At 37.5% G+C, this 13,555-nt stretch overlaps 1 protein-coding gene and 1 pseudogene across 1 annotated transcript; one reads left to right on the forward strand and one right to left on the reverse strand.

Annotated features, from left to right (window-relative positions):
• Positions 1-1,347: 1,347 nt before the first annotated feature.
• LOC127538657 (activator of 90 kDa heat shock protein ATPase homolog 1-like) lies at positions 1,348-3,027 on the reverse strand (annotated as a pseudogene).
• On the forward strand, positions 1,914-13,289 carry ELP5 (elongator acetyltransferase complex subunit 5). Its single transcript, XM_052000853.1, has one exon. It carries the CDS (start codon positions 3,468-3,470, stop codon positions 4,335-4,337), a length of 870 nt encoding a protein of 289 aa, XP_051856813.1. The 5' UTR covers positions 1,914-3,467; the 3' UTR covers positions 4,338-13,289.
• Positions 13,290-13,555: the final 266 nt, after the last annotated feature.

Below are 13,555 nucleotides of genomic sequence, written 5' to 3' on the forward strand. Positions count from 1 at the left end.
GGAGGTGGGGAAGAAAGGAGCCATCCTGATTTAGAATTATATCATATCTGTTCTCTTAAATATTGTTCTAAGGGATGTAATTTTCAGTCTCAATCTACTAATTGCTAGTCATCAATAAAGATGGGAAAGGGGAAGAAAGACATCACTCCTCCAAGTATAACCAAGACTTGATACACAATACCTTCCCTCTAAATACCAGTTCCATAATAAATACAGAAGAAACCCTTTTATCCAATTTTCTATCAAAAAAGATATCAAAGAAATCATACATAATGAAAATATGTAACAAACAATAGTGTAGGAGGTGGTCTATCACTGCTAGTGAGGTAACTAATCTCAATCAGCTGAGAGTGCTAGATCTCACCAAGAAGTTCAACAAAATCTCATGTGTAGCAAGCTGGAGATAGGGACATAATGGAGATTAAAAGTTCCTCTCCTTGGCTTCTTAAAAGTCTTTTCCTTCAGCAACCTGAAGTAGAATTGGCATTTTCCATCTTTTTTGAAGGTGAAGCTAGAAATACTCAAAGCAACTACAAAGCCCTAAAAGAGTCGACTACAAAAGACCTTAAGAGACTCACATTGGCATTCTTTCCAATTCTCAACAGCTCTGCCCTGCCCCACATGCAGGTATAGGAGATTGCTGTCCACCTATGAGGAGAGAATCCCACATTTAAGGACTTTGGGATTCAAATTACAGCTAAAAGAGCAATGTTGGATTCTCCTTTTTGCTGAGCTCCCAGGAGAAAATAAGAAGCAGGAAGGAGAGGGCTTGCCCATGAACACACAAGGCAGCAAGTCTGTTTGGGATGGAGCCAACTCCTGTTTCTGCTTTCTTTGATAAGATCTCAAAAGCATTGGGCATCTTTCCTCTTCCTAGTAACAACTATCAGAGAAGTTGCAAAGGCAACAGCAGACCAAAGAAAGCAATAGACTAACCAGGAAGTGTCACTGAGACACAAACCACCAGGGGGAAAAAGAGCCCACTTGGTTATTGGAGGAGCAAGGCAAAAATAGTTAATGACCAATTGTTGCAAAGTAAAAGTAGTAATAGAAGTAAATGTTGTTGTGGCATTTATGTGGTACTTTAAAGTTTACAAAATGCTTTACAAATATCCTCATTTTATCCTAAAGACAAACCCTAGACTCTTTTTAAAAAGTTATATTTAGCATGTACACATAAAAGAGAATTTACCATTTGATTCTGCCCAGCAGAAAACATTCATAAACTCATAATATGTGAATAGGGAAGGGGCCTAAAACCCACAATAGTGGTTGGCTTGGTGCAATTCTGCCAGTTACATCTTTAGGACAGTAGAGAGCTAAATTGAGGTGCTGGATAGGCCATGGTCATGTAGAACTTAACATTAGAATAAGCATGCAAAAGTTCTGATTGATGCTCTCAAAACATTACCATTGCCAGCCTATCTTGTCCATTCTCCCTCTCGCAATGAGATGCCCTTGCCCACTATTAGAAGCTCTGCTTCTCTATTTTTTTTTCAATAAAAGTCAAGGAAATAGTAGTAAAATTTTTATCAGGCCAATATTTAAACCTCCATTTCATCACAATTTTATTTTTAGGGACCAGATCTAAAAATTCCCTGGTGACATTTCCATCCAGCAAGTGAAACTTCATCTACTTCTAATACAGCAAACGCATGGGTAAAGATATGAACCACTTCCTGAATAAAAAATAACCTAAAGAAGTCCTCTGGTGATGTATTTCAGAATGATCTTGCATGTAGGGATCTTAACACAAATGGTTTTAGGCTGACTTGCTAAAGTAGGTAAGATCTTTCCCTGCATAAATTCTGTTTTAAGAGTCCTGACATAAGTTTCCACTGAATCTTGGATCTTTATCACACCTTCTTGCTTCATTAAGGCCAAAAGAGTTGTATCAGGGCCATCTTTAGCAAGGTTCACACTGAGCTACTTTTTTCATTGACATTGTTCTCATCTGTCAAGTTAAAGATCTCCATGTGTTCTTTGATTATCACTCATGACTTGGAAGTACCAATCCCATCAGTTTGATGGTCCACTCAGAGAAGACAAGTTTGCCTTTGTGATTCTTGGCTGATGTCTCTCCATCAAGTTCTGTCACCTCACAGTTGCCCTCTTCACCTTACACCTGGATCACCATAAATAGGGAATTCTGCTATCAATGGACCAGTTTGAAGCATCTTTTTTCAGTCTAATGCAAGTTATTGACTTTAGTGGCATCTGCCCACTCCTCCAAGCTCCAGTCTATCACTGTCTTACTATTATCATCTCCATTTTACAGAGGGAACTAAGGTTGACATTAGTTTTTACTTGCCCCAAAGCTTCACAACTAGTGTCTGAAGCTAGTCTTCTATTGTATATATGTGGTCAACAAAACCAAAAGGTGTTCCTAATCTTGGGCTGCTTTTTCTACTTCTAAAAAGTAGCTGACACTGTTCTTACAGGGCTATGTCAAAACTTATGCTGTATATTCATTTCTATTATATGTTCTTCCTTTGCTGTATAGATTTTTGATTTCACTTCATCCATATCAGACAACTTTTTCTTCATCAGAATTATTTTCCTTTGTGTCTTCAGAATTTCGTTCTTGAGAACTTAGGGTCCTCCGATTAACTTTGCATTCTTCTTGAGCGATTCAATAATTATCTTTTTTTTTTGCTAACTTATTTTTATACCATCCTTATTTTAATACTCGCATTTATGTAGCTCTTAAGGTTTTCCAAGTGCTTTACTTTTTTCTTCAAGACAATTTTGAGGGTAGCTATGATTATCTCCATTTTTACGGGAGGAAATTAAGGCCGACAAAGATTGAAGTGAACTGACCAGAGAGAGTCCCACAGAACTCAGATCCTGGGCGTCTCCAGGTCCAGCGTCTGCTACTATTGCGCCATCTAGCGGCCTGAACTTCCCAAGCTTATTAAAATGATTACAGAGCACAATAAAGGTAATCTTGATGAAAATTTGAGAGCCAAAAATATCCAGGTAGGGGGAGTAGTGTGGCGCACGCGCACCAGTCCACTGACTGTCCATCGTTAAGTGCCCGCTCACAAAGATTATAACGGTTATTTATCCCGGCGACCAAAGAAGGGACCGTATTCGAAAGACCGTATTCCTCTGGCATTAACTTCTTATCCTGGTCTGGAGAGAGATCGCCAATCAATCCTTGCTCTGCTTCTTTGTATTTCCCGTTTTCACCCCTCAATGTCTCATCGCACAACTACAGCTCTCGAAATTGCCGCTGGACCAACAAGCGCGCCTTTCCTCGGCCCCGCCTCCCGCACGGAGGGCGGCCTGTGACGTCAAAGTACGCGACCCGAAGAGGCCTTTGGGACCCGCGCGAGTGAAAGGAGAACCTCTCTCGTGGGGATCTGAACTCAAGCCCCGTGACGCCATCAGGGCGCGTCTGCGGGGAGCCGCATGTGGGGCTGGCTTGGGCAAGACAGGGTGGGAACTGGGAAACCTTAGAGAAAATGCTGCAGCTGCTCGCTAGCCGCGGCGATCTGGTCCTGCTCCGAGATTCAGTGGAGTGGGAGGGCCGGAGCCTGCTGAAGGCTTTGATTCGGGAGATCGCCCTGAAAGGAGAGCAAGTGCATGTCCTGGGCTGCGAGGTAAGCGAGGAGGCTTTCCGGGAAGGCTTCGACTCGAATACCAACCGCCGGCTTGTTTACCACGATGTCTTCAGAGATCCCCAGGGCTGCGCCGGGATCGGGGGGCCCTTGGGAGCCCTAAGAGCATGCTTGAGGGGAGCAGACCCCGGCCCCTGCACCCTCGCCGTGGACTCTCTCAGCTGGCTGCTGCTCCACGCTCCCTGCAGTGCCCTCTGCCAGGCGCTGCGAGCTCTGGGCCGGGGCCGCGTTCACCCTGGCCAGGTCCGTGTTCTTGGCCTGCTGCATGAGGACGTGCATGGGCCGGGGCCCTTGGGCGCCTTGGGGAGTCTGGCCCAGGTGGAGGTGACTGTGGGAGGGAGCGCGGACTGCGCCGTGGCACGCGTTCTGCGGCCTAAGCCCAGGCATCGCCCCACTGAGCAGACGCATTGGTTCTCCATACTGCCTGACTTCAGCCTGCAGTTCCATAGGGAATCCTCTTTGGAGGCCCAGCTCCAGCACAGACCCCCTTCGACCACAGCGGACGTTCTGGCGGGCTTAACCTTTAACATCCACCTATCGGAGAAGGAAAAAGAGGCCCGGGATACGCTAGCCCTGCCCTTCCATTTCAGTTCTGAAAAACAACAGTCCCTGCTTCGTCCTGCTCCAGCCTCGTCTGCCAGCCAAATATTTTATGAGCCTGATGCTGAGGACTACCTGGACCAGGAAGATCCAGACGATGACCTAGATGTCTGATGATTCAGGAAGGCCTAGACCCGGGAACTGTATTATACTCATATCTCAGCTTCGTGTAAGCCAAAAATTGACAGAATTGCTTTTGAAAATCCCTCAAGATGCCCATTAAACGTAATAACAGTATCTTTCAACAGTTGTAACTGGAAAAGGGTTAGGATCTCTTTTTTAAAAGTCAGTCTACTAGAGAGGAGATTGCACAGAAGTGGTTGCTGTAGAAATAATTGGATATAAATTTTATTTTTCACTATAGCTAACTATTGATCAGAAGATAGAAGACTAACTTGTCTTCTTAAATGGGGGGAAAACTGATGGTTGGAAGGTGGGGGAAGACTTTTGATGGTTAGGGAGTTTTTTACATATTCATATGATTATATTAAAGATGGACTCACATCACAATATAAACTGTTTCATCAGGAAATGCGAGGAAACAGTTAATCAGGGGCCTTCTAACTGATCAGAAATTCTCATTAGCTCTTGCCATTCTCAAGATTATAGATACAGTTAAGAGATTCCAAAATCACTCCAAATCATGTACTCATTGTACCATTGTATGTAATAACAGGTTTCATCTGTTATTTGAATTATTTTTCTCTTTTTAAATGATTGTCCAAATACAATTAAGTTAATTTGAGATTAAAAATAAAAGGGTGGGAAAGAGTTTGGTTAAATTTGGAAGAAAAGGAGAATCAAAGGAGGGGTTGGACCACTGTTGGTAGTGGAAAGATTAAAACCATTAATGGAGAGAAGAGAGTTGCATGGTTTTTATTTTGAATGTTTTCTCTACTAAAGAGAATAATCTTTGGAATATAAAGGGCAGGAGGAAGAGAGAGCAGGTATCAAGAATGAATTTCTTTCCAGGTTAAGCATAATGGTATTTATCAGAGAGGAGCCTCAGATATGTTGGATTAGGGCACTTCCATGGAATTGGGCCTCCTCCTTCCCACTGCTACTCATACCTATGCTTTAACTAGAACACTTCTATAAATCTCAACATGCTTCCTAGCTTCTTCAGTGGCCCCATAATAAATCTCTTCAAATGACACATAAGCTTGGAATCTTGCTCAGGAATATTCCAGAACAAAAGCTCCTGATTGGTCTCTTAGTCTCTCACAGATGAGGAAGGGGATCTAGGGGTGCCAAAAATGATAGACTACTGAGCCAAGTCTCTCTGTAGAGTTTAAAGGAATGCTTTCACCATCTTGCTCACTGTCTTCCTGATGGTCAAGTATGTCAAGTTTAACTCAGACTTTCAATGATGAGAGAGACAATTGATTCATCCCTTCACAGTTTTGGCAACTGCTCATACATAGCAGTGAGAATATGTGCAGTCTAAGACTGATTAAATCGCAATGCCCTTAGCTTCTTCCTTGTTTCTTACACTGAGCAGAGTCACCAAGTATTAGTCCTGAGATGAATATTCCTAGTCTTGGCAGCAATCTTGTAAACTCAAGAGTCTCTGATTTCCAGGATCCAGTGCAATTTGCGTAGTGGAAAGTGTTTCCTGTTTGGACAGTATTTCTTAGAAGAAAAGAAAACTAACCACTGACAGGATGAGCTTGGTTTGCTAGAAAAAATGGGCCTTGAGTGAACTGAGCAGATGGACAGCACAGAGCTGAAGTGAAAGTGTTTAAGATTTGCTGGTTTAGCAGCCCCACAAGTTTCCTAGAAACCTTTATCTTTTGGGAGAATATAATAAAAATTATGAGTTACTATATCATGTTTAAATATTGGTCAGTGTGTGCTTTTGAGTCTTGTTTTAAACATTTCCTTTGTGATCAAGGAAATAGCCATCTAATACTTTGTATGTGTTTTGTACTTTATTAAGTATATAGTATATATTTATAAATTATAAGATTTACTTGATATACTGAGCATCTTTCTATAAGGGCTTTTTCATTATTTTGAGGCAATCTGTCCTCAGACATTTAATTGTGTGACTCTGGGGAAGTCACTTAACCCCAAATGCCTCACCAAAAAAAAGAATTAAAACATTATTTTTGGGTAGCGCCTAATCATTGGTCAAACCAAAGATTTAAGAGATGTCCCCTCAAGGGCCTTGGAATAAAGGTGTAATGCACCACATATTGCTACAGAGCTGATGCCCTTGCTTTGGATTTTTTTCTCCCTCCAAACAGGAACTTGATCCTTATGAGTCCATATCTGGGTCCTCATTGCTGGAAAGGATATAGCCCTTGTGCTGTTGTTCCTTGCATAGGTAATAAAATAATCAGAGAGTGTATGGCTGTTTGGTGTATTTCCCCTTTTCAATCAATCAACAGACATTAACGGCCTACTGTGTGTTAGTTACTGTGCTAAGCAGTGAGCCTTTTGATAATAGATAGTTCATAAATTAATCAATGTCATTATTTGTTCATCAATTTCCCTAATTTTTTATTTCTTAACATGGAATAGTGACCTGGGGAAGAACAGGAAATGTCTTGATTCTAAGACAGACAAAAGGTATTAACAAAACAAAAACAAAATTGAAAATTTTAGTGTTGAAAGACTAGAGAATTTGTACGTTTTATATTGATTAGAGAAATGCAAATTAAAACAATTGAAGTACCATCTCATACCCATCAGACTGGCAAATATAACAAAAAAGGAAAATGATCAATGTTGAACAGAATGTGGGAAAACGGACACTAATGCACTGTTATGGTGATGTGAATTGATCCAGCTATTCTGGAGAGTATTTTGAAACTGTACAAAAGGCTATAAAATTGCCCTTTTGTTCCAGCAAAGCACTATTAGGTCTCTATCCCAAAGAAATCTGCCAAAAAAGAGAAAACCTATTTGTACAAAAAATGTCACAGCTATTTTTGTGATGGATAAGAACTGGAATTTGAGGGGATGTCCATCAATTGGGGAAATGACTAAACAAGTTGTGCTATATGATTGTAGTGAAATATTGTGCTATAAGAAATGACAAGCAGGATACTTTCAGAAGAAATTTGAAAAGACTGTATTACAGGAACTGATGCAAAATGAAGTGAGCAGAACCAAGAGAACGTAGTACCCAATAACAGCAATATTGTATGATGAAGAATTGTGAATGACTTGGGCATTCTCAGCAATACAATTCCAAATTCTAAATGATTCATGGTGAGAAAATGCTTTTTATCTCCAGAGGAAAACATTGATGACATCTCAAAATTGACTAAAGCACACTATTTTCACTTTTTTTTTTTTTTTGGTTCAAGTTTTCTTACACAAAATAACTAATATGGAAATATTTTACATGAATGCATATATATATATAAAACATCAGATTGCTTACCATCTCATGGAGGAGGAAGAATATCAGGAAATACTATATAGCACTGTATGCCAGGAAAACTATGAAATTAAAGGTAATGGAAATTCATCTAAAAATAGTTAATATTGTCCACATTGACATATGACTATGATGGAAATACTATTGTGCTATATAAATGGGGGTGGAGGGGGGTGGGGGAGGTGATTTCTGAAAAACAGCAGGACCTCCATGAATATGATACAAAGAACAATCAGTATATCATTGTGCACAGTAACAGCAATATTGTGATGATTCACTAAAAATCAAGTGAGAGAGATTGAGGAAAAACAAAGACAAACAAAGTCTTCTGAGTTCTATAAATTCTTTCTGGGCATGTAACCATTTAACATTACTTTTTGAAGTAGAAGAGATTTTTTTTTTTTAACTTCATTGCCCTCCTCTGAAGATGAAAGCAGATCTTCCTTATTCCCATAGTAAGTTTTTATGATTGGGTTCTCTTTTTTTGTGTGTGTGTGTGAGAAGTACTAGTTTAAGTACCTCTAATCCTGAGGTGGAAGACTGGTGCTTTTACTTTACTTCAGCTTTTCTCTGGGACTTAGAACCCTATACCACAATCTTCCCCCTCCCTTAAGTGCTCACAGTCAGCAGTGTCCCTGGCCCAGTGTAGCTGTACTCATAGGTTATGCTGGTTCCTTGTGTAGAGAAACTCTTTGCACTGACAAAGTAGAAATTTGGGGAATGGCCTAATAAGTTATGATATATGATTGTGCTGTATATACTACTGTGCTATAAGAAATGATGAACTTGATGGTTTCAGGTGGAAGAAAATAGGGAAAGACTTGAATGAAATAATAAAAAGTGAAATGCACAAATTAACTACAAAATAAGAATGAAGATACTATCCTCATCCAGAGAAAATTGATAAACAGAAGTATTTATATAATGGTTTATCATGTATATGTATGTATGTGTATTCACACATATTTGTATCTAATGGTAACCATTTCTAGGGTAAGGGAAGAGAAGGAAAAAAAAATGTGGATAGCATTTTTTTGTCATGAGTCTTTTGGAACTATCTTGGATCATTGTGTAGCTGAGAACAGCTAAGTCATTCGCATTTCATTATTGTAACGATATTGCTGCTAACTCCATACAATGTTCTTTTGCTTCTGCTCAGTTCACCTTGCATCAGTTCATGTAAGTCTTCCTACCTTTTTCTGCAGCATAGTTATGTTTTGTCATTTCTTACAGCACAATAATATTCCATTACATCATATTCCACAATTTGTTTAGCTATTCCCCAATTGTTGGACATCCCCTCAATTTCTAATTATTTGGCACTACAAAAATTTTTTGTACAAATAGATATTTTTCCTTTCTTTTTTAATCTCTTTGGTATACAGACCTTCTACAAAAAGGGCTGCTACAAACATTTTTGCAAATGTGGGTCCCTTTTCCTCCTTTATGATCTCTTAGGGATATAGACCCAGTAGAAACACTGCTGGATCAAAGAGTATACACACTTTTATGGCCCTTTGGGCATAATTCCAAATTTCCAGAATGGTTGGATCAGTTCACAACTCTATCAACAATGCATTAGTGTCCCAATTTTCTCATACCCCTCCAACATTTATCATTTTTCATTTCATCTTATTAATCAAACTGAGGTGGTATCTCAGTTGTTTTAATATGCATTTCTCTAATCAATATTAATATAGAGCATTTTTTCATGTGACTAGATAACTTTGATTTCTTCATCTGAAAACTGCCTATTCATATCCTTTGACCATTTTTCAGTTGGGGAATGATTTGTTTTTTTGTTTTTTTTTTTTTTTAATTAAAGCTTTTTATTGTCAAAACATGTGGTTGGATAATTTTTGACATTCACCCTTATAAAATCTTGTGTTCCAAATTTTTCCCCTCCATTACACAGCAAGTAATTCAATATATGTTAAACATGTGCCATTCTTCTATACATATTTCCACAATTATAGCATGTTGCACAAGAAAAATCAGATCAAAAAGGAAAAAAATGTGAAAGAAAAAAATGCAAGCAAACAACAACAAAAAGAGTGAAAATACTACGTTGTGATCCATACTCAGTGTCCACTCTCTGCGTGCTGATGGCTCTCTTCATCACAAGACCATTGGAACTGGCCTGAATCATCTCATTGTTGAAAAGTGATGTCCATCAGAATGGATCACCATATAACCTTGTTGCCATGTATAATGATCTGGTTCTGCTTACCACAGCCTGTAGTAAAAGGGTTGCCACAAACATTTCTGCACATGTGGGTCCCTTTCCCTCCTTTAAGATCTCTTTGGGATATGAGCCCAGTAAAAATATGGCTGAATCCAAGGGTGGGCACAGTTTGAAAGCCCTTTGAGTATAGTTCCAGAATGGTTGGATCAGTTCATAACTCCACCAACAACGTATTAGTGTCGGAAGGGAAAAATCAGAACAGAAGTGAGTGCAAGGGATAATGTAAAAAATTATCCTAGCATGGGTTCTGTCAATAAAAAGTTATTTTTTAAAAAAATGTATTAGTGTCCCAATTTTCCTACATCCCTTTCAATATTTATCATTATCTTTTCCTGTCATTTTAGCCAATCTGAGAGGCGTGTAGTGGTACCTCAGAGTTGTCTTAATTTGCATTTCTCTGATCAACAGTGACTTAGAGAACCTTTTCATATGACTAGAAATGGTTTCAATTTCTTTATTTGAAAATTGTTCATATCCTTTGACCATTTATCAATTGGAAAATGGTTTGAATTCTTATAAATTTAAATCAATTCTCTATATTTTAGAAATAAAGCCTTTATTAGAACCACTTTATTGCTTCTCTTCTAATCTTGTCTGCATTTGTTTTGTTGGTACAAAAATTTTTTAACTTAAGATAGTCAAAATTATCCATTATGTATTCAGTAACGTACTCCAGTTCTTCTTTGGCCACAAATTCCTTCCTTCTCCGCAGATCTGAGAGGTAAACTATCCTTTGTTCCAATTTGCTTAAAATATCACTCTTTATGTCTAAATCATGAACCCATTTCAGCCTTATCTTGGCAGGTTTCAGGTGTGGGTCAATGCGTAATTTCTGCCATACGAGTTTCCGATTTTCCCAGCAGATTTTGTCAAATAGTGAGAGTTCTTTTCGCAAAAGCTGGAGTCTTTGAGTTTGTCAAATCAAATGATTACTATAGTCATTGACTATTTTGTCCTGTGAACCTAACCTATTCCACTGATTTCACTACTCTTTTTCTTAGCCAGTACCAAATGGTTTTGATGACCATTGCTTTATAATACAGTTTTAGGTCTGGTACAGCTAAGCCACCTTCATTTGCATTTTTTTCATTAATTCTCTTAAAATTCTTGACCTTATGTTTTTCTAGATGAACTTTGTTATTATTTTTTCTAGCTCTGTAAATTAATTTCTTGAGAGTTTGATTGGTATGGCATTGAGGAAGTAGATTAATTTAGGTAGTATTGAATGATTTGTATTATTATAAATTTAATTAGTTCTCTATAAACTTAAGAAATGAGGAGTTTATTAGAGACATTTGCTATAATTTTCCCAGCTGTCTGCTTTCCTTCTAATCTTGATTGCATTGTTGTTGGGGGGGTGGGAGGGTGTGCAAAATCTTTTTAATTTATTATAATTAAAATGATCATTTTAACATTTTGTAATGCTCTTTTATCTCTTGCTTGGTCATAAATTCTTAATCATTTCTTGCCCTACTAATTTGCTTGTGATATCATCCTTTATGTTTAAATCATGTACGCATTTTGATATTTTCTTGGTATGTAATATAATCAGTGTTAATCTATGTCTAATTTCTGCTATATTATTTTCCAATTTTCCCAGTAGTTTTTTCAAAAAGTGAGGTTTTTATCCTAGAACCTGGGGTCTTTAGGTATTTCAAATACTAAGTTACTATGGTCATTTACTACTGTGTCTTATGTACCTAATCTATTCCACTGATCTACTACTCTGTTTCTTAGTGTGAGATAATTTTGATGGTTATTGCTTTATAATACAGTTTGGGATCTGGTATTGCTAGGCCCACCTTCCTTTGTGGTTTTTTTTTTCATTAATTTCCTTGATATTCTTGACTTTTTTTTCTTCCAGGTAAATTTTATTATTTCTTCTACCTCTATAAATATTTTTTGGTCGTTTGATTGATATGGAACTGAATAAATTATCTGACAGGCAGAATTGTCATTTATATTATATTGACCCAACTTACCCATGAGAATTAATATTTTAACAATTGTTTATATTTGACTTTATGTGGAAAATGCTCATTAATGTTTTTAATAGGAATGAATTGTATTTTGTCAAAAGCTTTTTCTGTATCTACTAAGAGAATCATGTTATTTCTGTTATTTTTGTTATTGATATCATTTATGCTATCCTACTAGTAAAGCAGCTCTACGTTCTTGATGTAAATTTCACTTGATCATTGTGTAATGCTCCTTGTAACATATTTCTGCAGTCTCCTTGCTGTTTTAATGTTAAGTTGCTTATTTAAGTTTTTTGCATCAATATTCATTAGGGAAATTGGTCATTAGGTTTTTTTTTTCTATTTTGGCTTTTCCTGGGTTAGATATCAGTACCAAGGTTATGTCATAAAAGGAATTTGATAGGATTTCCTCACTTAGTTTTCCAAATAGTTTATATAGTATTGAAATAACTTGTCGTTTAAATTTTTGGTAGGATTTTTATTACTGTTTATAGCAACTATTTTAGCCATAATGGCCATTTTGCCAAAATATTAAAACAAAGTCGGAATGTGTCATAGAATGTTATTATATAGTAAAGAATAAACACTAAGGAATTCTAAGAAACATGGGAAGATGTATATGAACTGATAAAAGCAAAATCAGCAGAACCAAGAGAATAATATACATAATGACTAAATTAAATTAAAAGATTACTAAAAGAAAGCCAAATTCTGAATAACAAGAGGAAAATTATTGAACGTTCCAAAGGTCAGATGATGAAATATAACACCATCTTGCCAGAGAGGCCAGAGGTTACTAGAATTAAATATTTATATAAATATAAATATATAACTAGCATAAAATCATGTGCACCTGTTTCCAAGGAAGACAACATTTACTAAGAATCATTAGGCTTAGGAGATCATTATGTACTTAAACAACAATACTATATGATGATCAATTCTGATGGACCTGGCCATCTTCAGCAATGAGATGAACCAATTCAGTTCCAATGGAGCAATAATGAACTGAACCAGCTACACCCAGCGAAACAACTCTGGGAGATGACTGAGAACCATTACATTGAATTCCCAATCACTATATTTTTGCCTGCCTGCATTTTGGATTTCCTACACAGGCTAATTGCACAATATTTCAGAGTCCGATTCTTTTTATACAGCAAAATAACGGTTTGGTCATGTATACTTATTTTGTATTTAATTTATACTTTAATATATTTAACATCTACTGGTCATCCTGCCATCTAGGGGAGGGGGTGGGGGAAGGAGGGGAAAAATTGGAACAAAAGGTTTGGCAATTGTCAATGCTGTAAAATTACCCATGCATATAACTTGTAAATAAAAAGCTATTAAAAAAAAAAAAGAAGAAGAAGAAGAATCATCATTAGGCCTGGAGGAGTAAGTTTGTATTTTGAGATCATACCTTTTGAAATAAACATTGTTTTGTAAAATCTTCACTGTGTTATATTCACAACCTGGCTCCTTTCAAATCTTTATTCCTTTATTCCCTCCACATGACTGGGATGCTTTTTCTGCCACCTCTTCATCCTGACTTTTCCAACTTCCTTCAACATTTGTCTCAAATTCTTTCTCCCTGTGGGAGGTTTGATTATCTCCAGTTTATCCTGTATGCATGGCAACGGGGCGGTGCAGTGGATAGAGCTGGCTCTGGAATCAGGAAGCCTTGATTCAAATCCAGCCTCAGACACTGTGGACA

This window comes from Antechinus flavipes, chromosome 5, assembly GCF_016432865.1.
Source record: "Antechinus flavipes isolate AdamAnt ecotype Samford, QLD, Australia chromosome 5, AdamAnt_v2, whole genome shotgun sequence".
Classification (NCBI taxonomy): domain Eukaryota; kingdom Metazoa; phylum Chordata; class Mammalia; order Dasyuromorphia; family Dasyuridae; genus Antechinus; species Antechinus flavipes.

What these genes read in the sequence shown, in the direction of transcription:
- ELP5 (XM_052000853.1), top strand. Translation starts at nt 3,468, where the DNA reads ATGCTGCAGCTGCTCGCTAGCCGCGGCGATCTGGTCCTGCTCCGAGAT.